Source organism: Suillus subalutaceus (genome assembly GCF_016647625.1).
Source record: "Suillus subalutaceus strain FC151 chromosome Unknown DFJ58scaffold_88, whole genome shotgun sequence".
In the NCBI taxonomy this organism is placed as follows: domain Eukaryota; kingdom Fungi; phylum Basidiomycota; class Agaricomycetes; order Boletales; family Suillaceae; genus Suillus; species Suillus subalutaceus.
Window position 1 is genome coordinate 172,795 of NW_024540337.1, and position 25,510 is coordinate 198,304.

Genomic DNA, 25,510 nt, shown 5'->3' on the forward strand with positions numbered 1-25,510 from the left:
TTCACTGAAGTTCCGATACAATGAAATTACATTTCCCATTATGGTAACAAAGTTTTGTATCCCCTTACTAACTTACTAAGGACCTAAAGGGCAGGATTTTGTTTTGATCCATCGACTCACCCCAACCACTCAATCAGCTTGATGTCGACCCAGCCTTTGCTTCAGCGCACAGCTTCAAAGCGCATCGCACTCCCGGTGCGCGTAGAGCCCAAGGTCTCGTTCGCCAACGAGCGTACCTTCTTATCATGGCTCCACTTCACAGTTGTCCTCGGTGGCCTTGCGGTTGGGCTGCTGAACTTCGGTGACAAGGTGCGTTAGCTAGCTGCTTCCGGTTATAGGGTTCGTTTTAACGGTTTTCCTGCACAGGTTGGGAGGATTAGTGCAGCAATGTTCTCTGTCGTTGGTAAGCACACATCGTATCAAACATTTCGGCTGCATGACTTTCATTGACTGGTTGAAGCCATGGCTGTCATGATATATGCGTTGTATATATATCATTGGAGGGCTGCTTCTATCCGCAGGGGAGGGCGCGGACCTTACGACGACCGACTTGGACCCGTAAGTTCCTGGCAAATGTTCGTATCGTCTAGCTAAACGATTTGAAACCAGACCATTCTATGCTCCGCACTCCTCAGTCAGTCTAGTTTTAATTCCACGAGTTTTGATTGACCAGGTTTCCCCACAGTTGCTATCATCGTCAATTTCGTGTTGCGGTTCACAGAGACGTAAAAATATGGTGCTTCTGATGGTGCTCGATCTATTGAATGAGATTCAGGATTTATATCAAATTTATTCTTGTATAGCCTCTACAAGCAAACACGAATTGGTTTTTATCATGTATCGACATAACATGCACATTGTCAGCCACGCTTTTGTCTCTTACCAACTCGCGCGGATGCTGAAGTGCCAATGGATGACACGGACATTGATCGACGGGACTGAACCTGAGATTTAGATAGACGTCAACAATATTTGAGAAGATCAACGAACCTGCTTGCGCCCTCGGCCGCTTCGTGTGCTCAGTATACTTTGTGCTCTACCATCGACCTCACCCTCGGCATCGGCGTCGGCATCAGCATCAACATCTACTCCCGCACCCACGCCTCCGTCAACTTCCATTGGTGTTCCTTCCTTGCCATCTTCCTCTGCGCCTTCACTTGCCCTCCCGAGTCTTACTCTCAACACTCGAATATCTTGTTCTACACGATCTACGACCTTCTTCGTGTCAATCAAGGCAGTGGTCGCTTCGATCAGCGACTCTAGTCGTGCACAGTTTTCACGGGTAGGCATGACCAAGCGTGTATGGTTGATGCCCAGCTCAGTAAGAGCCTGGGTGACCTTGGGTAATAGCGCTGCCTTCGGTGCGGGAAGCTTGAATGAGCGAAGGTGCACAGGCGTATGAGTGATTTTCGTTGTTGATGACGCGGGAGGCTCAACCCTGAGAATGCAATGTTGCGCATCTAAAGCAGGGAAATGAACTTCGCGCTCGGTATTTTGTATTGAAACTCGGCATACCATAAGCTGCTGACTTCGCTGAATGAGCCCTCTTGGGGGGTGGAGGGCCTAGAGAAATGATGTTTGATGGTGTGGAAGGTATTTCAATTTCATTTGCATTCTTCTTCCTCTTTTTGAATCCTTCTGCAGATAGAGCAGAAAGCCCGTCTTCTTCAGCAACTATGTCAGGTAGTCCGGAGTCAATGCCAAGCAACGTGCGGAGAAGTTCATCGCGCTCTTTCTTGAACTTGCGTTCGTTTTGCTCCAACCGTTTCAGTTCGATGAACAGGGCTTCTTCCTCAGCGATTTCCTCAGGTGTACGATCCTCGAGGCTGGCAATGTAGTCTTTCCGCATTCTCTCGCGGTCTGAAATATGACAAAGTGCTATTAGATCCCTCACCACAGAATCATAGGAATCACGGACCTTTGTCAAACTGATAACTATTGAGAAGCTGAGCTTTACTCGCCTCATCGCCTGTCCAAGGTCTATTCCGAATGAGTTTTCGGCAAACGCTGTAGTATCTGTCCTTGAGATCCTGCTGCAAGTCAGTGCCGTGCAATTGAAAAGGCCATTGTGTTATACTTCAAGCGAGCGTGTGGGGCTGTCTGGTGGAGGCTCATAGCGGTCATGCACCACATACCACCGAGTATCGTACTCTCGCACGACGTTAAATAGATGATCAGTCTCGTCTTTCGTCCAATCCTTATCTGTAAAGAAGGTAAGTGGTGCAGGTATATCGAGAAATGAATTTGCCTTCGAGGAAACGCGTGTATTCGTCTTGTGAGTAGGCATATGATTGAGATTGCACGTTATATTTGGTAAAGGGGTATTCTGTGTGTCCAATTTTCAGTATTTGTATAGAGTTGGTTCGATGGTACACACCTGCATCCGGATCATCAACTGCTTTGACCCAATGTCCCAGCTGCAACGAATCGGTGCGTCCAGCATTCCTAAATGGTCTCCATTCCCTACACGCGCCATGTCAATGAGCACGCACACGGGAGTGCAACAGGAGACTTACCACTTCACCTTTCCACCGGACCCAAAAGTTGGCTTCTGCTTCAGACGTGGTTTAGCCAAATGAGCTACAAGTGAAGGTGCGGAGGGTCCAATAAGTGCATAGAGCTCTCGAGAAATGCCCTCTGGTTTCTTCGTAACGTGCCCTTGAGATTTTCGAGGAGCTGGTGTGGCGGATTGAACCAGTGTTGAAGAGCTTGGCAAAGATAAGGCGCTGCGTATGTCGGACGCTGAGACTGCCATGATTTCACAATGTACAGTTTGCAGACTTGACGGTCTTACTGCAAGGATGGTTTTTCTATAAAAGGAAAGCAATGCAAATTCTTACGGCGTTCAATTGTGTCCGTCGAATTAAACGCAAACTAGTATTTTTATTTCATTTTGCGTTGCCAAATGACTACTAACCCTAGGCTACTGTCAATCCATGATATTCTTCGACTCGTAGACGTTCATCTTGACCAGTATTAGCTATAGTCAGCCAAGTGGTAAGTGTGCCAATAATTGATTTTCCCTCTTGCCAGTGACCTTGGGACAGTTCTTCGGAGGTTCATCTCAACTTCGAAGTGGTTATCACAACAGAATTGAAATCTGTTTCTGTTGGACTGCGCATGTTCGAAACCTGCCCACGACAAGGCTTTTTTCTATCGAAACACACCTTGATATACATTCATGGATGGTTTCGTCGGAGGTTCATCCCAACTTACTACAACAGAATTAAAATCTGTTTCTCTCGGACTGTCAGGGTTTGAAACCTGCTGAGTGACAGATATTTTTCTATCAGAATGCACCTTAACATTCACTCATGGATGGTTTCCTCAGGGGCTCATATTAACTGGTCTTAGCCAAGTGGCTGCTAGATTCACCCTTGGACTGTGCATGTTCGAAACCCGCTGAACAACAGTTTTTTCTCTATCGCTTGACATTGACTCAATGGATGGTTTCCTCGGAGATCCATCTAACTGGTGTTAGCCAAGTGGTTACCACAACAGAGTCAAAATCTGTTTCTCTTCAAGTTGGAGTTGGTTGGTCACGCCTCGCGAGGGTCTCAGAAAACGACGATGTGTGCACATGCCAACCTAGATTCTCGACAGACTGACTAAAACTGTCGGGATTCATCCCCAAACGGAAAATTTTAATGAGGCCGAAGGCCAGAAGAATGCACGCAAGCTAAGGACAGTCTGACGGTCAGCAAAATGATGTAACTTTAGCTTTCAAGCCATCCTCGGTCGCATTGGAAGAGCTAACAACTGAAGGAGCGTCCATCGATGAGCTGGCAGACTGAGCCATATCGTTCTGATGTGTGTAAGTTTGCGTGCACTCCTGTTTTATATCGATACCGGGGCGGAACAAAAAATAAGCAGTAGGGCCGGCTGACGTGGCAAGGCCTGCTACCTCCAACTTTTGCTGCGGGAACTTCGGTTTTCACGCTTGTCCTTGCCAGATACATCCCAGTCTATCCCAGTCTATACTATATGAGCGGCGCTCAATCTATGTATCATGATGGTAATGTTACCGTCCGCAGTCACATGTATCCGATAACTGGAACAGATGAGGCTGGAGCATATCGGCTCGAACTCGTTCCTTAGCCGGCCGACGTGCTCCCTGTGCAGTGTGCACTCATTCGCAGTCCCTGTTAAGTTGACTCATCATAATTTACCCACGGTGCGAGACAAACCATTCACCAGGCTGCGAATGACCGACGGAACCTCCGGTTCCAGAAGACACGCACGAGGGTATGAGGAATCAAACGATGCGCTAACAGGAAGGAACCCAATGAAGGCAGACATGAGTGATACAGCGATGCGAGAGTAGGCAATAGTAGGAATTCCGGGACAAGGGACAAACGCAAGGGGGGCACAAGAAGAAGACAGCCAAGAATAATCATAGTTGTCTGTTTGAACAGATCGAGCCAGAACAAGTAATTGCACAGGTTTTGCAGGATCTCGAAATCTACCGCAAAGGTGAGAGAATCACAAACTATAAGACCCACTCCCTAACGGTAGCGGGAACCTTCTAGGAATATACTAGGAAACATACAACCCACCGCAGAATTGACACCCAATAGACGAACAACAATTACCTGCCAGCCATCATTCTCAGTCTGTCAGGATGCATACCGCCTGGTCCCGCATTAATATTGGGATCATTTTGGTTTGGTGGGGGCGGGCTACCGCCTGATGGCCCAAAGTTACCATGTGGGGGGAAGGGTGGCATGCTGGCACCGGGTCCGCCACCGTTAGGGCCATTTGGAGGGAATGGAGGAGGACCTATTATGTTGTTTGCTTAATCCCTAACTTTTGATGACGCGAAGAGAACGACTTACCGCCTGGGAAACCGCCAGGAGGACCCATTGCCGCGGGAGGTGGCATGCCATCACTAGGAGGGAAAGGTGGTATGGCACCAGGTGGTACCATCATACCCGGGGGCGGGAAGGGTCCTGGAGGAAAAGGGGGACGAGCTGCAAAGAAATTCAGTTTCACGGTAAGACGACCATTGGATCGGGTACTTACGCGGAAATGCTCCGGGAGGACCACCGAAGCCCATGGGAGGGCCTGGAAACAGTGGTGGGGGTGCGCCTAGGTGGTGAGGGCCAAACCCAAACCCTCCTGGAGGAGGGCCGCCTCCGCTCTCGTACGCTGCAGTGATCTGATCGATGATACTCTGTGCTTTGTCATGGCCGAGCGCTGAAATCATGTCTCAATAACCTGTCAGTGTGCGAACGTAATGCTCACTCACATGCATAGTAGTCTCGGACATTTGCCAGGTGATTTCTTCCGCTGTTATGAGCTTTGCGCACTACGTGATGCTTCAGAACGGAAACCTAGGTATTAGCAATAAAATAACTCACCTGAAGCAGAGTCGTGAGTAAGAAAAACATCACAGTAGTCACAGTAGTGTTTCTACACTGCGGTTAGTAGTTATTGCGCGAGATAGGATGGTATGATATACCGGCATGGCTAGGTCACTGCTAGTAGTGCTGGCGAAAGAGGGAGTTCGGTGCAGGCTGTCTGAGTTCGAAAGACAACTTACTGCTTACCTAATCTCACCTGTACTTCAATGGATCCTTCATCGTCGGGCATCCAGGAGCCTTTCGACCTTATCAGATTATCCCTCAGCGAACGTGTATTCGTGAAGTTACGGGGGGATCGTGAGTTGACTGGCGTACTTCATGTGCGTCGACTTGGTATATTCTATTAGCTCGCACGCACTGAATTATTTTGGTTTACAGGCTTACGATGGTCATATGAACCTTATTCTGAGTGATGTTGAAGAAACCATCATGATCGTAGACCCCATTGAGGGAGGTATGGAAGGACAAGGAACCGTCAAAGTAAGTCTCAAGCCCGACGCTGAGCAATGAGTCATCATTTATGACGTTGTAGGTGGCCAAGAGAAAAATGGAGATGTTGTTCGTTCGGGGAGATGGGGTTATACTCGTGCGCGAATTTTATAGACAACTCATGACTAGTAACTGACTAGACAGCAGGTGTCACCACCCTCGCGGACTTGAATCCCAGGTCGTGTAGGCATCATAGATCGGTACTTCCTCTGCCAGTATATTTTTCGGCAGCAATTCTCTTGCATGTATCTCAAAAACGTCGTACGCATGTCCTTGTAATCATTGGATGATAAGAAGCAAAAATGCATTTAATACATATTTCTGATCGAAGAGTGGGTAATACATGAAGCGATTCATTCCAAGATACAACACTCGTACACTTAGGTTGCAGCTATTACAAGTCCAGAAGGGTTTATTTCATTGACTTCAGTTGGCACTCCCTGAGAGGTAGTATTGGGAGAGTTAAGGTTCATGGTAACTGGAGGCACTGGTGAATGTCCAGGCTGGTCTGCTGCAGGATCCTGATCTGAATCTGGGGCTACTGCGCCAGAAGGCCAAGTATCAGGATCTCTGAGCCAACCAGCGTGGATGACTTTAATCTTGGACACGCAAGAGAGTAGAAGTAAGATGGTAAAAGAGAATTTTGAAATGGTGTGGAACTTACTACGAGAGTTAGGGGAAGGCTGCGTTTCAAACGACCGCCATTTACAAGACCCTTCCAGACTTTCTCAATCCCATCCTTCCAAGCTTGTTCATTATTGACGGCACCTGGCTCACTAAGAAGCTGCTCTAATCTCTGACGAGACGAGGATGGAGGAGAGCGGTGATGGACTTTCGTGGGAGTGAGCCAGAGAGCCCGACGAGCGGCATAATGAGCTGGACCAGAAGGGGGAAATTCAGGGTTTGATATTAAGGATGAGCTGGTTGATCTGTTTGGGGATGGCAGTGGAGTATCCTTTGGGCGATTGCGGGCATCACGGGAATTGAATTTTCCTGCAATTTTGAAAAAAACGAGAATTGGTTGGAACAGGCCTAGGAGGAGCTGGGCGTTGTAGGTTAGTGGTATTAGAGACAAATTTGTCTAGCTTGACGTTGGGTATCATGAAAGAGCGACTAGGCCAAGGCACGCATTCAACACAAGGCAGGGCTTAAAGGACTTAACGCGTATTAAAATTAGTCATAATACAAATTTAGAAATTATTTCCCACATAGTTCGTCAGCAAAGGCTACCGGACTCGGACTGCCTGAGACTTGCCTCCTCAATTACAAGCCCAGGTATGCCATCCGCTAGGACTTCAAGGGTCTTTTACCGCTTGAATTCACCGTCACAGTCCACTACTTCTCTATCAGAGAATGAAGATGACGATATAAACAAGTCTTTGTTTTTTGGTGGTCCAGTTTCCTCTGTTGTATCACCCGCTCAATGGGCTTCTCGCCTACATCACTCCGCAGATGGAGGAATCCATTCATCACACTCTCCTATGGCCCAAATTCCCCCAGAGGTCCTCATTCATATTCTCAAACACCTACACACTCCCAGAGATCTCTATCATTCACTGTTAGTTTCGCGCTCATGGTGCGAATGCTCCGTCGAGCTTCTGTGGCACCGCCCTGCCTTCACAAGACTTTCTACCCTCGTAAAAATGATGAGGGTACTTAGTAGAGGCGACCAGACTTTTACTTACAGTCGATTCATTCGCCGTCTCAACTTCCTCTTCCTCGGTGCCGACCTTACCGACGCCCTATTCTGCCGCTTAGCGCAGTGCGACCACCTGGAGCGCTTGACCCTCGTGAATTGCAACTCTATCTCCGAAGATGCCCTTCTTCGCGTACTGCCTTGCCTCCCAAACCTGGTCGCTATTGATCTATCGGGAGTCGTTGAAACTTCTGATCAAATCATCATCGGCCTGGCATCAGCCGCCAGGCGCCTACAAGGCATCAATCTCGCAGGATGTAGAAAGGTCACCGACGCTGGCGTTTATGCGCTAGCTTCTAGCTGTCCCCTTCTCCGTCGCGTCAAACTCAGTGGCGTTGATCAAGTCACAGACGGTCCTGTGTCAGCTCTTGCCAAGTCCTGCCCCCTCCTTTTGGAGATTGACTTGAATAATTGCAAACACATTACAGACATCTCTGTCCGTGACATATGGACCTACTCTACGCATATGCGTGAAATGAGGTTGTCCCAGTGCGTCGAGCTCACCGATGCCGCTTTCCCGGCGCCAGTCAAGCCTCAGGTGACCCCGCGAAACAACCCTTTCCCAGCCGCCCCCCTGAGTCAGGATGAAGGGCTTCCACCTTTAGTGATCCCAAGGCCCTTGGATCATCTTCGTATGCTCGATCTGACGGGGTGCGCGCTTATCACGGACGACGCTGTAGACGGGATTATTTCCCATGCCTCAAAAATTCGGAACCTTGTTCTCTCGAAATGCATCCAATTGACGGATAGGACTGTAGAGAATATTTGTGTTCTTGGAAAGCATCTACACTACTTGCATCTCGGGCATGCAGCCAACATCACGGACCGCTCGATTAAGACGCTTGCACGGTGCTGCACCCGCTTGCGTTATGTTGACTTTGCAAGTGCGTCCTCTTCTCTTTCGCTGTCGAATAAAATTTAATTCTATACAACAGACTGCGTTCTTCTCACTGACATGTCCGTCTTCGAACTCTCCAGCTTACCCAAGCTCAGAAGAATTGGTCTTGTGCGCGTCAGCAATCTGACAGACGAAGCAATATACGCTCTCGCTGAGCGACACAGCACTCTAGAACGTATTCATCTTTCCTACTGTGATCAAATATCGGTCATGGCTGTCCACTTCCTATTGCAAAAGCTCCACAAGCTCACTCATCTGAGCTTGACGGGTATCCCTTCTTTCAGAAAACCCGAATTACAGCAGTTCTGTCGTCAACCTCCACAGGTCAGCGGTGCAAATGCTCATGTCTGATCAACTATTGACAGTCCTTTAGGAGTTCAATATGAGCCAAAGGATGGCCTTTTGTGTCTACTCGGGCAGCGGCGTTGCTAAACTGAGAAGCTTCTTGACAGACTTATTTAATACGATCACGGAAGATATGAACGCTGATGATGATGAAACGGAGTACGACGACGACTTTGACGAAGAATTCGTTGAAGGTGCTATGGATGCTGATATGGAGCGTGGAATGGATGGTGATGTTGACGAAGACTTCATGCACGATGGAAGATATAACTTCCACCACACGCCTCAGCCAGCTTCCTCCACGCTCCGCATGCATCATCACCCAGAAATCATCACTCCTATCTCGCAGCACCCCGAGCTTACGATGCAGCGCGATATGACCTTGCGACCAGGTCATGTCTCCATTGCCTCATCTCCAGCCGTTTTCTCTGTTAACAGTCAACCGCCGCCTGTGTCATACGCTCTTAATCCGCAACCTGTATCGGGGTCGTCCAATCCCGTTATGAGACGTCCTCGCTTTGGTTATCAGCCCGTCATTGAAATTTCCACTTCCCCGCCTCAGAGCGACGTCGCATCCAATCGCAGTACTGGCACACAATCGAACGGAGCGGGGTTTTTTCCGCACATATCAAGAGCCATCATCATCTTCTGGTAGAAGTAATGGCGCTCTAACCCCCGATTACAACTTTGCGGAGATAGGTCATGGCCGGGGTGCAGAGCATGATAATATTGACCACATCGGTCCACCACCTCATCAGTTGGCAAGACACAGCTTTACCTCAACAGCGTCATTCAATGCCGCTGCGGGGCCTTCGGCCCAGGGCATCACCCAAGTGATGCACTCTGCGAATTTTGATTTTCGCCACGGGCAGAACCCCGAACGTCATGCTTTGATGATAGAACAAGCGAAGATGACTAACAACTACTATCTTACCCCCTCCACCGGATCTTCCGACCGCCTCGTGCCATGGCCACCCATGCGCACTGAGCCCTTGTACGACATCCCTTCGCACAACAGCCATGAGTTACAAGAATCCGTTCAGGCTACTCTCGGCCCTCCGACAGACCCCCGTGACACTGAAGGAAGAGGCAGGAGCGTCCGGAGAAGCCTTCGAAATACCTTCCACGCTGCTGAGCATTTTTTCTTCGGCCGCGGCTCGACTTCGGGTGGGCAGGTCCCTGAGTCAAATATCCCAAACCCCTGGGCCCCAGGAAATGTAAATAGCACCAGCGATGCAGCTGGGAATGGCGGTCAGCCTCGCTAAATGAGCGCTGAATAGCCAACGTCTGCGTCCGCAGTAAGTAGACCCACAAGTTTATATCAAGCATGGTCATTACACGTCCCCAAACGCATTGCGCAACCTTTTTTTGTTGTAACCCAAAACCTGGAATATTTATATCATTACGCCAGTTGTTGTTGTTCTTTTTGACTGTATCGTTTATCACTAGTGCTGTCGTGTAGGATTTATGGTACTTATAGTGATTATGTGGAGGCAATCAGAGCTGTTGCTGGGTAGAGGTACTGATTGGTGCATGCAGGTGGTTAGCTCTCACGATCTCAACTAAGTAACACTCAACTACTGACACTCGCACGAGCAGGGTTGTTGGGACCTGCTCTACCCTGCTACGCTGTCGGGAAACTAAGGCAAGTACATTCTAAGTTCCAACATGAATATCCGTGCAGTTAGGGTACGCTTGCAACTCCCAAGGCGCGTAAGCTGCTTATTTTCACCAGGTCGAAGATCTTGCAGGTATGCAAGACTGCAACCTCCACAATCTTCCCGAGAACTATACAATGAAATACTGTTCGCGTCTTTCGCCTAATTTCTTCAGACCGCTGAGACTGACAGAATTCGTGGCCAGATCTATATCACGCGTTATCTTGGCCTTCACTTTCGTATGTGGCCGAGGACCACAATGGACGGATTGTTGGTTATATTCTGGCAAAAATGTGCGTCAAACGTTTTTGTAGCTGGACTGTATTCTAATTGGATCGCAGGGAGGAAGTTGATGAGCAAGAAGGGCAGCCTGCAACTAATCATGTTCCTCATGGGCATGTCACCTCAATATCTGTCATGAGATCATATCGTCGACTTGGGCTGGCTAAAAAATTGATGCTTCAATCACGTAAATTCACTTTTTGTCCAGGCTAGAATAACCATTGACGTGTTCTTTTATTTCAGAGGAGGCGATGAGCAGCATCTACCGCGCAGCGTTCGTGTCTCTCCACGTCCGCAAGTCGAATCGTGCGGCACTAAGTCTGTATCGCGACACGCTTGGGTTTACCGTCAAAAATATCGAGGAAAAGTATTGTAAGTTCCTAGACCGCTTTGTCATATGGTTATTTGATCCCGCGTTCTTTAGATGCAGATGGAGAAGATGCATATGCGATGCAGCTCACGTTCGAACACTAGTGCGAAGGAGAATGTGGGCAGACTAATAGTTTACAGCTATATATTTGACACTTAACGAATTATTGTCACTCTTGCTGGCTACGGTTTTACATCGCTCTCCACCTGATCGGGCAATGTCTCTTCCATTGCAGCAGCTGCTTCAACATCTTTCCGAGCCTCAGTATCGCCACTCTCAGTAATACCTCTAGCTGCCATGACAGCTTCCCGAATGATCTTGGCCGTATCGAGCCCTAACTGGTAGTAGCCATCGTTAGATCTTGGATTAAACATATTGGTGTGCGCTTGGATTTCATCCGCAGCCTGGTGATTTATTGCGGGAAGGAAATGCGTAGCTATAGGAGATGTTCTCTGAGGAAGGATGACGAACGTCCTCGGCGACGAGAATGAAGGTGGAGCTGGTGGAAGTAAAGTGTAAAATCTGGAATGACCCAAAAGTCAAGGAAGGCACCCAATGATTCTTGCTCTGGTGGACGTACGAGCGGAATGTGACCCCAAGGTGTACCTGAACATCATTCAAATCTCGCATACGTTTTCGCAATGCTTCCTCATCCCAGAGATTGCGAACGTAATTCATGTGATCAGTAGCCCAGCTGTATCCAGAACCAATGTCGTCTCGACGGTAGTATGCTGTTCCAGCGGCTGCGCTAGCCACCAGCGCTCCACCAACAGCATACGCTGCAGGAGCCCACTTTCCCCAGCCACTTTCCCCAGTGGGGGGCGCTGCTATCGCAAGAGGGGGTTGCCCAGAGACGGTCGACGATGCTCCTTTCTTGCCAAACAATGAAAACACATCTGAAACAACAGTGCGGGCTGCACCGGCGTATTCCACAGCCTTAGTTGCACTATTCTTGAATACAGCGGGGTGAAGACCAAGGTACTTCAATAGATTAACGGCAGTAGGAGAATATGAGATAACGGTTAGCTAACTCACGGGAGTGTCGAAGGCTATGCACGCGATGATCTTCGGCCACAGTGGAGCGTTTTTATCAGGTCTGGAATTCACAAACGCAAGTAAAGCGTCAGCAGCAAGCAACCCTCCCATACTGAATGACTTGAATCAATCGGATTACAATCACCATGCTTGGATTTCTGCTCACCTGTGGCCACATAGTACAATTTTGGTTTTCCCAGCTCCACCCCCCTTGGCCATTTGCAACTTCTCTTTGTACGGTCAGAGTAGTCAGCCAGTCGGCGAAGTGTTCTACTGCGGCGTTCTGAAGGGGAGTCTCCATCTGCGTGTAAAGTTGAGGTGATCATCGCGCACCAATTGTCCTTTGGTCTACACGACTCTAAGTTAGCGGCCTAAACGGCAACGTGAAGAGAATGCCCTAACCTCGTATGCGGGAAATAATATACATTCCACCTTGAGGTTCTCTATGATTTCTGTCAGGACATGCTCTATCCTCGAAGGGAAGTTCTTGAATGTCGTATCAGTTCCCTTGAATCTACGCACTGTTAATTGGGGAGCCTTCTAACTTGCATTGTTTACACAAACCCATGAATGAAGACAATGAGAAGGAGATCAGGAGGAAGCTGTTTGATTACTGCCAGACTGTCTGTACTCTTGTCTTCTGATGGTGAATCTCCCGAGCTCATGCTTGCAGATGATTGAGTAGTACAGAAGAAGAAACCAGTGCTTCTACAAGATGAGTACAATAGAGGGTCATGTAGCACTTCTCGGTGCCTATAAAAATCCGGTTTCTATGTTATGGGAAACTACTTAGTCTCTGAGACCCACCCCGCCATCTATTAATAGCACTTACTCTTGCATTCCCTCGCAGGCCTCCAGCAGTGCATCAGGAAATCATCGAGTTCCTTATTTGCTCCTTATTTGCCTTACAGCTGATTCCAAAACTATCACCTTGCTCCGCAAGGTCAGGTTGTCATGTCTAATGGGCCTCGCACGATTTATGGAGGCGCGCGCCCGCCGGTATAGCCAAAAACGGTCCCTCAGTGCACAGAGGGACCAGCTGCAATTATTAACTAGTAGAATGACGCGACAACTGGGAGTACAGCTTCAAAAAGACAAAAACTGAAGAGATGAATGCTACACTAGTAGAATACCAAGCAGGAGGGAGTGGTGGGTGATCAAAAAACTAGCTAGCGAGGCGACGAGAAAGGTTAGAAAGAGCTTTCACTTAGATACATGATTCGAGCTCACCAAGCGAGGCGACGAGAAAGGTTAGAAAGAGGGCAAACTCAATCTAACTCAAAGTCGCCCGCTAAGTAAGCATAGCTCCACCATAGGAGGACGGAGCCTGAAAAAAGGATTGGCCTAATCCTTGAGTACAACGTGAAAGGCGCACTGACCATGGCAAACATGATCAAACGCCGAACACACCCGCTAAGAGTGGAAGATATTTGAGTCAGACTCAAACAAAACACGTCGCTCGCAACAACGCTAGTTATCACACGACCCATTAGCTTAGTATAAATAAAATTAAACCCAATAAAACTTATGTGATTACATAATATTTCCTATTCATTCATCCTGTTCCAGTCATCCCAGGACCCAAACACAACGACGTTTTATTTGTACATGTATACGTCTGGTGGTAAGGTAGAGGACTTGTGGATTCGACCAACATCACGTGCGTGTGACATGGTGTGACGCTGCATGCATAAGCCATGCCAAATGTATGCCGAATGTATGCCGGCAATGGTATGCCAAGCTACAGTAAGTACAGTAGAAGTGTAATGACTTTGGCACGGTGAAGTTAAGGTAGTGTTAAGACCGTACTCAAGTAGTATCGGATCCGAAGGGCTTCGGCCTCAGCTCGTGCACTGTGCCCCTTTCCCGAGTCTTGCCCCTTATTTCAGAGTACTAGAGTATCGCGTATATTGAGACAGATAAGTCTCGTAACGGATCCGTTATGGCTTCCGGATATTGAACGTATATAGTAACGGCTAATCCGGATCGGATCCGAACTAGAAACTAGCAGGCGAGGACTGTCCGAAGACAGAGACGGATATATAGACTATAGGAATCAATCCTAAGTCTCGGAGTAGACAAGAGTATTGTACTCAAGTCCGGATGGATAACGGAGGGACTTGGAGTCCAGACAGAATGAGTGCAATCTAAGATGATATTCGAACTGATCTGCTACAGCACATGTACAAGGGTTTATATACTACGGATAACTAACGGAATGATCAATAAGCAAGGATGCGAGGCTATGTACGAAGTATAAGCAAAGTATGTGTACAGCATATTGGTAAGTCGGACGGATAACGTATCATAACCGGGAATGAAGTCTAAGCTAAAGCGGATCAGTAAGTGTAGCGGATCAGTAAGCATAACGGAAGTAAAGGATAACCGGTATACCGGTGTACAGGAATGCCGAAAGGAGATGAACGATAGTTAGAGTTATATGAACAGGACATGAAACAAGGATTAGATTGGATCTGTGGACCAGACGACGGATATGTCCATCGGATCTGGATTGGATCTGAGATCCAGATCTTCGGATCTGTACCCGGGAATATGGTATATGACAGGTAGATTAAGAGGTTGCATAATAACAAATGAGTTTCAGAAAAGTGGAATACTAATTTGTTGATGGGAAATGATCAAACTCGTCCATAATTGATTGTGGGAGAACACGATGACCATGAAATTTTTTATTGCCCATGCAGCCTGTGCGCCATTGAGGCCATTATGATAAGCATCGATATATCTTGTGGACTGCATGGCAAAGCTGAAGATTGGTTGTCAAAGATCAAAATATTTATCAACCCCTGAATTCCAACTTTTCAAGTGGGATTGAAGTCACTCACCGTCGTATCGACTCCAATGGAACAGCGTCGAGTGATGCAATAACATTGCGCTCGAGAGCATCTTCTGATGAGAATCGCTCCTTCACCCGATACAGCCGTTTTTGTAGCATTGGAAGTTGAGCTGCTCGCATTTTTATCATTTTCTGAGGTGTCTGAACTTATTTTTTGTCGCTTGGATGCCCACCATGCTTTAAGGCCTGCACCACAACACTTTTGTGCGCGCAGCTGGTCAACGTTTCAATGTTCAACCATGAGCTCTGCACCGGGTGACACTCTCGGCATCACGGCACCTCTGCATTCGGAGTCTTGACAGACTTTAAGCCTCCACTAGGAGGGTGAATTTACAGAAACATAGTTAACTAACTCATATTTCCACTTCTGCTCATTCAGAAAATGTCAATGTCTGCATAAATGCATTGTCTACCCTCTGATATTACAGATTTTGTTCTCGTTTCCTGGTTGAACAGTTAACCTCCGTTTTGTAATTTGTCACTCAATGTAACACTTTGTCACGTGACGTTGGTCGAATCCACAAGACCTCTACCTTAAACAAGTTCTGTTTGTCATTTTTTGGCGCTACTGTGGTGCTCTCAATCAATCCCCTTTTTTCACCGTTGTAGCAGCTTCTACCAAGTCTTTGGCCAATACCAACAACTGAGCTGTGCCCACCATGTGACCATCCAACAGATGTTTTGACGCCTTATGAACACACCATGAGCTTGCACAGATGTCTGCTTCTTGACCATACATGCAACTACAGTATCTCTAGCATCCTAATGTCCATTATGCCAGAATTCATGTCCTGGTGTCCTGCATGATTTGGGAATCATGCATGGACATGACTACTAGGTATCCCCCTAAAAGACAAAGTCTGTTAGCTTAGTCCTCAGACTAGTCAACCCATACCTTGGTATCAAACCTTGGTCCAATAGTTTCAGTTTTCCCTCAGTGATTCATGAATCCACCATGTTTTGAAGAAAAGTCATATGTGAGATGGGAATCACATAATGACCTAGTTGATATGAGAAGCAAAATGAAGGTTAAGGTATTGCCTTTCCTTTGGCTTATTCACTTTGGCTAGAGAAACCCATAGAGAAAAGTTCAAAGCCTAACAAAAACCTATCTAAAAAGCCCGCGTATTGTGTACCTACAGGGTATGATGTCATAATGATGTCATAGGACTTCACCTACACTCCTGCAGGTATTTTGTTGAAAGATATGATATCATAGTGATGTCATAATGATGTCATGTTCCATGGAATTTGCTAGAACATTCCAATGACTCATAATGACTCATAGTGACTCATAGTGACTCATAGTGACTCAGAATGATGTCATTATCTGTCATATACCATATTCCCGGGTACAGATCCGAAGATCTGGATCTCAGATCCAATCCAGATCCGATGGACATATCCGTCGTCTGGTCCACAGATCCAATCTAATCCTTGTTTCATGTCCTGTTCATATAACTCTAACTATCGTTCATCTCCTTTCGGCATTCCTGTACACCGGTATACCGGTTATCCTTTACTTCCGTTATGCTTACTGATCCGCTACACTTACTGATCCGCTTTAGCTTAGACTTCATTCCCGGTTATGATACGTTATCCGTCCGACTTACCAATATGCTGTACACATACTTTGCTTATACTTCGTACATAGCCTCGCATCCTTGCTTATTGATCATTCCGTTAGTTATCCGTAGTATATAAACCCTTGTACATGTGCTGTAGCAGATCAGTTCGAATATCATCTTAGATTGCACTCATTCTGTCTGGACTCCAAGTCCCTCCGTTATCCATCCGGACTTGAGTACAATACTCTTGTCTACTCCGAGACTTAGGATTGATTCCTATAGTCTATATATCCGTCTCTGTCTTCGGACAGTCCTCGCCTGCTAGTTTCTAGTTCGGATCCGATCCGGATTAGCCGTTACTATATACGTTCAATATCCGGAAGCCATAACGGATCCGTTACGAGACTTATCTGTCTCAATATACGCGATACTCTAGTACTCTGAAATAAGGGGCAAGACTCGGGAAAGGGGCACAGTGCACGAGCTGAGGCCGAAGCCCTTCGGATCCGATACTACTTGAGTACGGTCTTAACAGTATATTCGAACTCATACCTTTCCGAGTTACTTACACCTATCGTGCCTCCAACCAAGACACAAACAACTCTGCACGCGGTCGGACTTACCTCCCTCCGTCGTGATCCGACACCCATAGTCAACACCTTCACCAGTTTCTCTCAGCGACGCGTTAGTCATGGACCCGCTCAAACCATATCCAAACTCCTAAATCGTCGACACCTGGAAACCCCTACACGCACTCCTGCCGCAGGACCTCCAGACGATGATGATGATCCTTGTCATATACCATATATCCGGTTACAGATCCTTATGATCCGGATCTCAGATCCGATCCAGATCCGATGAACATATCCGTCGTCCGGTCCACAGATCCACTTTGATTCTTATTTCATTTCCTGTTCATATAACTCTAACTATCGTTCATCTCCTTTCGGTATTCCTGTACACCGGTATACCGGTTATCCTTTACTTCCGCTTTGCTTACTGATCCACTACACTTACGAATCCGCTTTTACTTGTACTTCATTCCCGGTTCATGATTCATGATCCATCCGACTTACCAATACGCTCCACTTAGGCTTTGCTTATACTTTCGTTCATAGCCTCGCACCTTTGCTTATTGATCATTCCGTTAGCTATCCGTAGTATATAAACCTTTGTATATGCGCTGTAGTAGATCAGTTTGAATATCATCTTAGATTGCACTCATTCCATCTGGACTCTAAGTCCCCCTGTTATCCGTCCGGACTTGAGTACGCTACTCTTGTCTACTCCGAGACTTAGGATAGATTCCTATAGTCTACATATCCGCCTCTGTCATTCGGACAGTCCTCACCCGTTAGTTTCTAGTCCGGATCCGATCCGGATTAGCCGTTACTCTATACGTTCGATATCCGGAAGTCTTAATGGATCCGTTGCGATACAAGACTTATCCGTTACAATACTTATCCGTCTCACTAGACGCGATACTTTAGCTCTCTGAAATAAGGGGCAAGACTCGGGAAAGGGGCACAGCGCACGAGCTGAGGCCGAAGCCCTTTGGATCCGATACTACTTGAGTACGGTCTTAACAATCCTGATGATGGTGATGATGATTTCCCTGGTAATCCACCCAATGACAACGGTGGTGATCCGGATGATGATCCAGACGATGATGACGATGAAAACGACGGCCTAAACCCACAGGACCACATTATGCTTCGACTATCAGAAGCCATCAATAACCTTGCTCGCAATAATTGTCGCGCACCCGCATCCGAAGATTCCAAAGTCAAGGTCCGCGAACCGGATACCTTTGACAGATCTGAACCACAGAAGCTCCGTGTGTTCTTCGTCCAGTGTGAGCTTAACTTCCAGAGCAAGCCTAAGGCTTTCCGTACCGGAAGGGCTAAAGTCAACTTCGCCCAATCCTACCTTAAGGGTATGGCTCTTGAATGGTTTGAACCGGATCTCCTGTCCGATGATTTGGACGATCGTCTGGATTGGATGAGCGATTATTCCGCGTTCATGCTTGAACTCCAAACCAATTTCGGACCTCACGACCCATCTGGTGATGCAGAAATGCAGCTCAAACAGCTCCACATGCGTGACGGACAGCGCATCAACAAGTACGTTGTGGAATTCCAGCGTCTTGCTTCACAGGTCCGTGGCTGGGGTGACGGAGCCTTACGACGCCAGTTCTATAACGGATTTCCGGCCCATATCAAGGATGAAATCAGTCGCATGGGTAAACCCTCTACTCTTTCCAAATACAAAACCCTCGCTCAGACTATCGACGCCTGATACTGGGAACGGAAGGGAGAGATCTCCCGAGAGACTAAACCTGCTTCATCCACTACCCCTAAGCAATCCGCTTCTGACCAGACCAACGCCAATGCGTCCAGATCCAGAAATAACAAATCCGGAAACTCCAACTCCAATAACCAGATATCTGCAAAGCCATCCGCGTCCTCGAGCTCGTCCACTCCTAGGGTTCCGGACCTTAATTCCAAGCTGGGTAAGGATGGAAAGTTAACGTCTGAAGAGCGGCAGAGAAGATTGGACAAGAAGCTCTGCTTGTTCTGTGGCGGACCCAGCCATACGGCTCGGGAATGCAATAAGTCTACTTCGCGCGCTGCCAAAGGTCGCGCTGCAGTAGTCGCTCCGGAAGTCAAACCGGAGGTCTCTACTGAGACAAAAAAATAGTCTGCGACCCTCCTAGCTCCGTGCAGGAAGAGGGTCGCATTGACTCTGCCTGCACAAAGGAGTTAAGACTCAACGCTGTCGCGCTCTCGGATCCGACTTCCCTCTGTCCATATGTTTCACTTCCGTTACTCCCATCCGTATCCGATTTTCCAGCTCTTGTAGATTGTGGTTCTTCTCATTGTTTCATAGACACTGCGTTCGTCCGAAAACATAAATTCCCTACATATCTGATACCTCCGATTCCGCTCCATTTGTTTGATGGTACTTGTAATAATATTATTTCCGAAGCTATAGATTTGTCTGTCCGTTTTCCGTCCGGTGTAGTCACCTCCGATACGTTCTACATTACCCCTTTGGATTCATCTTGTTTTATCGTTCTTGGATATAGCTGGCTCACCCGACACAATCCGTTGATTGACTGGGTTTTGGGCAGCATCAAATTCTGGACGACATCTCATGGAATGCCATCGACCCCTCCGACGTCACTTCCGTCCTCGGATATCCCTCCTTTGATGGAAACCATACCTCCTCCGACTACATCTGTACCCTCCACTGATAACACCGTTCCTAACATATCCCTAATCAATGCAGTTGCCTTTTGCTGGGCCTGCAAGTTAGAAGGATCGGTCCAGTTCAGTATATACCTTCGTCCATCCGGTGTCGATCTCCGGTCCGTGTCTCTCTCGTCCGATCCTCCGGATCTATCCAAAATCCCTTCGGACTATCACGAGTTTGCGGATGTCTTCGACAAGGGAAAGGCTGGCCAACTTCCTCCACATCGTCCTTATGATCTGAACATAGATCTGGAAGAAGGAACTAGTCCTCCCCTCGGAACTACCTATTCTCTATCCCCAATTGAGCTTGCAGCCCTCCGGAAGTTTCTTGATGAAAATATTGCCTCTGGACTCCTCCGCTCCTCATCCTCTCCTCACGGAGCTCCGGTCCTATTTGTCAAGAAAAAGGACGGCTCTCTCCGCCTTTGTGTGGATTTCCGTGGACTCAACCAGATCACTAAGAAAGACTGATATCCGTTACCCCTCATTGCCGACCTATTAGACTCTCCGAGCCGCGCTAAAGTCTATACCAAAATCGACCTCTGATCCGCTTATCATCTCATCCGGATAGCGGAAGAGGATGAATGGAAGACTGCCTTCCAAACACGCTATGGCTCTTATGAATGGTTGGTAATGCCGGAAGGTCTCACTAACGCTCCAGCAGCATTCCAACGCTTTGTCAATAGCGTGTTTGCTGATATGCTGGATGTATGCGTTATTGTATATCTGGACGACATCCTTATCTATTCCCATGATCTTGCGTCCCACAAACAACACGTCCGAGAAGTACTCCGTCGACTCCGTAAACATCGTCTCTATGCCAAATCCGAAAAATGCGAATTCCATTCCACTTCTGTTGAATACCTCGGATACCTCCTATCTCCGGACGGCTTGACTATGTCGTCCAAGAAGATCCAAGCTATTACTGACTGGCCGGAACCTCAGAAAGTCAAGGATATCCAGTCCTTCCTTGGATTCGCAAATTTCTATAGACGGTTTATATTCAACTACTCGGATATCGTGGTTCCGTTAACACGGCTTACACGCAAGGATGCTCCGTGGAACTTTTCCGAAGATTGTCGAAAATCCTTCAAAGAACTTAAGAAAGCTTTCACTACCGCTCCAGTGCTTACTCATTGGATGCCAGATGTTCCTATAGTAGTGGAAACCGATGCCTCTGACTATGCTATAGCCGGAATACTTTCCATTGTATGTCCGGACTCAGAGCTTCGTCCGGTAGCGTTTTACTCTCGTACGCTAACCGCTCCGGAACTCAACTACGACACCCACAACAAGGAACTCCTAGCTATATACGAAGCTTTCCGGACCTGGCGACATTATCTAGAAGGCTCGGCCGAGCCTGTAGATGTTGTTACGGACCACAAAAACCTTGAGTACTTGGCCACTACCAAACTCCTCTCTCGCCGTCAGGCTCGCTGGTCGGAATTCCTCCATCAGTTCAATCTCATCATCCGTTTCCGTCCCGGAAAACTCGGAGTTAAACCGGATTCCCTTACTAGATGCTGGGACGTCTATCCCAAAGAGGGGGATAAGGACTACGCTCGAGTTAACCCTCATAACTTCCATCCAGTATTCACGTCCAAACAGTTAGCTTCGTCCCTACGAGCCTCAACCTTAGCAACTCCAGTTCTCAGAGCAGCTGTTCTAATGGATATTGATGACCTTCGGAAAGACATCCTGACCGCACTCCCTAATGACCCTATTGCAACCAACCATCTTCTGGTACCTTTGGATCCGAGATGGACAGTGGACGATAGTGGTTTCCTCCGTTGCGACAACTGTATATATGTTCCAGAATCTGATAACCTCCGACTTCGCGTCCTCTGTAATACTCATGATCACCCCTTATCCGGACACTTTGGTCAAAACCGAACCTTAGACCTCATCTGACGCGAGTATACATGGCCAGGTATACGCACCTATGTTAAGGACTACGTCCGATCCTGCACTACCTGCGCCCGAGCCAAGGTTCCGAGACATAAGCCCTATGGATTGCTCAAACAACTCCCCATACCGGAAAAGCCATGAAATTCCATCTCTATGGATTTCATAGAGCAACTTCCGGACTCATCCGGCTTTACAGCCATCCTCGTTATCATAGATCGGCTATCCAAGCAAGCAATATTTGTTCCGACTTACAATACCATTACCTCTCCTGACCTCGCTCACCTGTTCCTACTTCACGTGTTTTCCAAGCACGGAGTTCCGTCCCATGTTACCTCGGACCATGGTACAGAATTCGTATCCCACTTCTTCCGGTCCTTAGGAAAAGCATTGGATATGGTCCTCCACTTCACATCCGGATATCATCCGGAAGGGGACAGACAAACCGAGCATGCCAACCAAACCCTAGAACAATACCTTCGGATATATTGCAATTATCAGCAGGACAACTGGTCGGAACTACTTCCCTTAGCAGAGTTTGCCTACAATAACGCTTCAAGTGCTACTACTGGAGTATCGCCCTTCTTTGCTAATAAGGGTTATCATCCGAACATATCCATCCATCCGGAACGCGATCTATCCTCCATCCGTGCTCACGACTATGCTATAGACCTCGACAACCTTCATCAATTCCTCCGAGAAGAAATGGCTCATGCCCAAGAAAGATATCAAGGACCTGCGGACGCTAGACGGAAACCTGCTCCGGATATCAATATCGGAGATCAAGTCTTTGTCAAGGCTAAGTGCTTCCGGTCCACTCGCCCATCTAAGAAACTCTCGGAAAAGAACCTAGGTCCATTTGAAGTCATATCTCGTCCGGGTACACATTCCTTTACCATCCGACTCCCCGAATCCATGAAATCCGTCCATCCCGTTTTCCACGTCTTGCAGTTAGAACCATCTGTTCCGAACACAATTCCTAATCATATCCAGCCCCCTCCACCTCCGGTCGAAGTCGACGCATCAGGAAAAACTGTTGTTCTATATAGGTGCTACGGTCTGTGATAGCTAGTATAGTGTTGTATAGACTATAGGCAGCTGTGGGGCTCTATACAGCACTATAGAAAACTTCATGTGATATAATTAAAAGAATTTTACCATAAAGTTTGATATGCGTATTTGGAAGTAAAACAATTAAGAAAAAAGGTATCACATCTATCTAAAACACTATCTGAGGTCCATTCAATTGGTAAAGCTGTACGTCCAAAGTTTGGTATGAGTTGGCATGTCTGTCTAATAGAAGATAGAGATATAACTTGGCCTGGGGTAAAGCCATCTGCGTTAGATAGACATTTTTTGACAAGATACATTTCATGATAATCTTCAGCAGCAGGCTTTAAAGGTGCATACCACTCAACATAAGCCAGTGGATCCTTAGTCCAAGCAGGAGTAACGGAGCCATATACTTGTGAAGGTAATTTGAAAATGACCTTCAAGCGACCAATTCTTGTACCTATAGGTAGGGTTAAATTACTCACTGGCATAGAATATTTAATAACTTGAAACTTACCTTTAAGACCAGTGGTTTCACAATCTGAAGTATCCATCACAACCACAGTGTCAAAGCGTGCAGGTTTACCTCCTAAAGAGGGTTTGGCTTTGACTGTATCTGTCTCCTCCTGATCAAAATCATTGTCGTTTCCTAAGGAGTCAAGACAAAACTTGAACCCATGATAAATGTCTATATGGCTAAAAGGTAGATCCATGTGTCGTAGTCGTCCTCTTGAGTGTGGATCAGAAAGCTGTGAATTGAGATACGAAATAAGATCTTTCTTGAAGCCTTGACAGTTATGATCTTGAATGACATCCAGAATGTGTCGCCTAGCTTGATGAGGTCTCTTGGTTAAAAGGAGTCTTTGATCCCCAAATCTAGAGTGCGCAAACTCCTCCTCCTCATCCTCCATAGACATTTTCAGATAACTCTGAAAGGAGGAAACCTTTTCCCTTCTAGTTAGCCATGCTATCATCTGAGGCTTCTCATTTCTGCCATTTGACGCATACCAAGCTTCCTTGCAGAAGTCTATATGAAACCTCTCAAACATCTCCGTATTATAGTTGTCGGTGGTGCCAAAGTTTTTGATGTTCTCCAAATAATGTTGCAGAGAGTGGAATTTTGGGATGTCTATGTCGTCTCTGACTCCAAGATTGATAATAACCTCCTTGTGTTGGTGGAAGTCCTCTAGAGCCTTTTGCATATATTGGAGAGTGGTGTCGTCATGAGTTGGATATTGAGCCAGATATATGAAATCCAGGAGGGAACGATATGCCTGGATAACTCCTCTTGGAACCTTGCCAATAAGACAACCTAATAGCACTCTAGCCATATGTTTTCTCTCCTTGCCTCCTATTTGACCCATACCAGACCAACCATTATGAAAGTGTCGTACACCATAACAGGGGGGGAGTGCTTTTATACGTCGGTCCAATTCTTCTTCATCCATAAGTTCTTGACACCACTCCACAATATGTTTGAATACTCCTTGATATAATTGATGGAGAACGTCTGATGTTATTGCCAGGTGGATATCACAAAGAGGAAAATCAAGCCAGAATGGCTCAAAGACACCTCCTGCAACATCTTGTGACATGCAGTGCTGACGAAAAGCTGCATTGGAATTTGTGTTGGTATTGGCTTCATTGATGACAGAGGTTGTCCATGACTGCGTGCGTCTAGCAAATTGTTGAACTTCTGCTAACTGGTCCGCTCTAGCTTTGCACTTAGGACAAGTCCCGTACTTGGAACATGTAGCCAAGCATTGCTCTGGATAGTCGGCCACATAGCAAGCTATAATGGGAAAAACTAGACGGACTAGGCCATCCCCTCCTGTAATCTCTACTCCAGTCCTTCCTGCCTGCTTCAATGGCTCCAAAATGATGCGTAGGGATTCATGGAAAAGTCTTTGAGTTCTAGAAGACGCTTCTTTGACAGACAGCTCCTCCTTCAACACTTTATCCACTGATAAGTAGCCTATCAGTATACAGGCATGTTGTCCAGGTTTACGTCGCATGGCTCTGGGTATATTTCCCAAAGTTAAGTACACGGGATATGCAGATTTTGATGCTGAGAATCGTGTGAGCTGAGTTTTGTCTGAGGCAATGATAACAGGTGCTACAGATGCTCCGTCAGGTAGTCTATCCTGCAATGTCATTAATTGAAATGTTATGTTCTCCAAGATAATCTTACACCCACCTGAACAGCATGCCACCATCTTCCACTCCACATTTCATTATAGATCCTGGTTGAATGTGTAGAGTCGGTGAATATAGTTGATGGTTTGTAGACTATATCCCTAGCGTGCGCAGGATTACCCAATAATGCCTGGATAGCATCTAAAGGGTTTCTATAGTGCAGCTCATGCTTATGTTGAGGCTTATCATGGAAGGCAAGATGGGTTGACTGCCATTTAGCACGAGCTGGGATACTGTCTACAGTTTGATGGAGTGATCTAGTATTGTGATACTGAAGCCCTAGACGTTCTCTAACCTAAATGCACATTAGTTGATATGAAAACTTCATAAATGCTCAATACACTTACCCCTGGAATAGCCAATAATCTGTCAAAAGCCTTGTGTCCTATACCCTCTTGCACTGCCCAACAAGCCACCTCCCAGTCCAAACGCGAAGCAAATGGATAGAATAAACGATCTTCTTCCTCCATCTCTATTCCGTTCATCTCCACATCATCTTCATCTTCTGTTAAACCAAACTTCTGACACCATTTGGCATGTA

At 47.0% G+C, this 25,510-nt stretch overlaps 10 protein-coding genes across 10 annotated transcripts; 4 read left to right on the top strand and 6 right to left on the bottom strand.

Annotated features, from left to right (window-relative positions):
* Positions 1–141: 141 nt before the first annotated feature.
* DFJ58DRAFT_686377 (uncharacterized protein) lies at positions 142–775 on the top strand (the record flags this gene model as incomplete). The annotated part of the gene is made up of 5 exons (XM_041383306.1): positions 142–309; positions 367–403; positions 461–558; positions 610–634; positions 686–775. 5 exons carry the CDS (start codon positions 142–144, stop codon positions 727–729), a joined length of 372 nt encoding a protein of 123 aa, XP_041241571.1. The 3' UTR covers positions 730–775.
* On the bottom strand, positions 615–2,801 carry DFJ58DRAFT_489289 (uncharacterized protein). Its single transcript, XM_041380636.1, has 8 exons — positions 2,517–2,801; positions 2,378–2,463; positions 2,249–2,326; positions 2,078–2,202; positions 1,919–2,030; positions 1,516–1,860; positions 991–1,460; positions 615–938 (listed from the first exon to the last, which is right to left on the bottom strand). The coding sequence occupies exons 1-8, from the start codon at positions 2,753–2,755 to the stop codon at positions 861–863; spliced, it is 1,533 nt and encodes a 510-aa protein (XP_041241572.1). The 5' UTR covers positions 2,756–2,801; the 3' UTR covers positions 615–860.
* Positions 2,802–4,456: 1,655 nt separating this feature from the next.
* Positions 4,457–5,541, bottom strand: DFJ58DRAFT_489355 (U1 small nuclear ribonucleoprotein C). Its single transcript, XM_041380637.1, has 6 exons — positions 5,462–5,541; positions 5,361–5,412; positions 5,249–5,308; positions 5,023–5,196; positions 4,836–4,970; positions 4,457–4,779 (listed from the first exon to the last, which is right to left on the bottom strand). The coding sequence occupies exons 1-6, from the start codon at positions 5,465–5,467 to the stop codon at positions 4,589–4,591; spliced, it is 618 nt and encodes a 205-aa protein (XP_041241573.1). The 5' UTR covers positions 5,468–5,541; the 3' UTR covers positions 4,457–4,588.
* On the top strand, positions 5,536–6,178 carry DFJ58DRAFT_705617 (like-Sm ribonucleoprotein). The gene is made up of 4 exons (XM_041383713.1): positions 5,536–5,683; positions 5,742–5,843; positions 5,896–5,949; positions 6,000–6,178. The coding sequence occupies exons 1-4, from the start codon at positions 5,570–5,572 to the stop codon at positions 6,021–6,023; spliced, it is 294 nt and encodes a 97-aa protein (XP_041241574.1). The 5' UTR covers positions 5,536–5,569; the 3' UTR covers positions 6,024–6,178.
* Positions 6,179–6,981, bottom strand: DFJ58DRAFT_798754 (uncharacterized protein). Its single transcript, XM_041390708.1, is given in 3 exon segments — positions 6,179–6,451; positions 6,517–6,845; positions 6,865–6,981. 3 exon segments carry the CDS (start codon positions 6,953–6,955, stop codon positions 6,233–6,235), a joined length of 639 nt encoding a protein of 212 aa, XP_041241575.1. The 5' UTR covers positions 6,956–6,981; the 3' UTR covers positions 6,179–6,232.
* A 129-nt stretch (positions 6,982–7,110) lies between these two features.
* Positions 7,111–10,056, top strand: DFJ58DRAFT_747158 (uncharacterized protein; the record flags this gene model as incomplete). Its single annotated transcript, XM_041387509.1, has 4 exons — positions 7,111–8,432; positions 8,484–8,770; positions 8,820–9,375; positions 9,425–10,056. The coding sequence occupies exons 1-4, from the start codon at positions 7,130–7,132 to the stop codon at positions 10,054–10,056; spliced, it is 2,778 nt and encodes a 925-aa protein (XP_041241576.1). The 5' UTR covers positions 7,111–7,129.
* Positions 10,057–10,347: 291 nt separating this feature from the next.
* On the top strand, positions 10,348–11,244 carry DFJ58DRAFT_489381 (silencing group B protein). Its single transcript, XM_041380638.1, has 6 exons — positions 10,348–10,480; positions 10,527–10,596; positions 10,655–10,742; positions 10,791–10,918; positions 10,975–11,103; positions 11,156–11,244. The coding sequence occupies exons 1-6, from the start codon at positions 10,460–10,462 to the stop codon at positions 11,203–11,205; spliced, it is 486 nt and encodes a 161-aa protein (XP_041241577.1). The 5' UTR covers positions 10,348–10,459; the 3' UTR covers positions 11,206–11,244.
* A 39-nt stretch (positions 11,245–11,283) lies between these two features.
* DFJ58DRAFT_730434 (uncharacterized protein) lies at positions 11,284–12,801 on the bottom strand (the record flags this gene model as incomplete). Its single annotated transcript, XM_041385899.1, has 7 exons — positions 11,284–11,623; positions 11,682–12,082; positions 12,137–12,256; positions 12,303–12,437; positions 12,470–12,484; positions 12,539–12,650; positions 12,701–12,801. The coding sequence occupies 7 exons, from the start codon at positions 12,799–12,801 to the stop codon at positions 11,284–11,286; spliced, it is 1,224 nt and encodes a 407-aa protein (XP_041241578.1).
* Positions 12,802–14,701: 1,900 nt separating this feature from the next.
* Positions 14,702–15,124, bottom strand: DFJ58DRAFT_798767 (uncharacterized protein). The gene is made up of 3 exons (XM_041390709.1): positions 14,983–15,124; positions 14,816–14,903; positions 14,702–14,780 (listed from the first exon to the last, which is right to left on the bottom strand). Exons 1-3 carry the CDS (start codon positions 15,090–15,092, stop codon positions 14,754–14,756), a joined length of 225 nt encoding a protein of 74 aa, XP_041241579.1. The 5' UTR covers positions 15,093–15,124; the 3' UTR covers positions 14,702–14,753.
* A 7,750-nt stretch (positions 15,125–22,874) lies between these two features.
* DFJ58DRAFT_663626 (uncharacterized protein) lies at positions 22,875–24,368 on the bottom strand (the record flags this gene model as incomplete). Its single annotated transcript, XM_041382383.1, has 1 exon — positions 22,875–24,368. One exon carries the CDS (start codon positions 24,366–24,368, stop codon positions 22,875–22,877), a length of 1,494 nt encoding a protein of 497 aa, XP_041241580.1.
* Between the last annotated feature and the right edge of the window lie 1,142 nt (positions 24,369–25,510).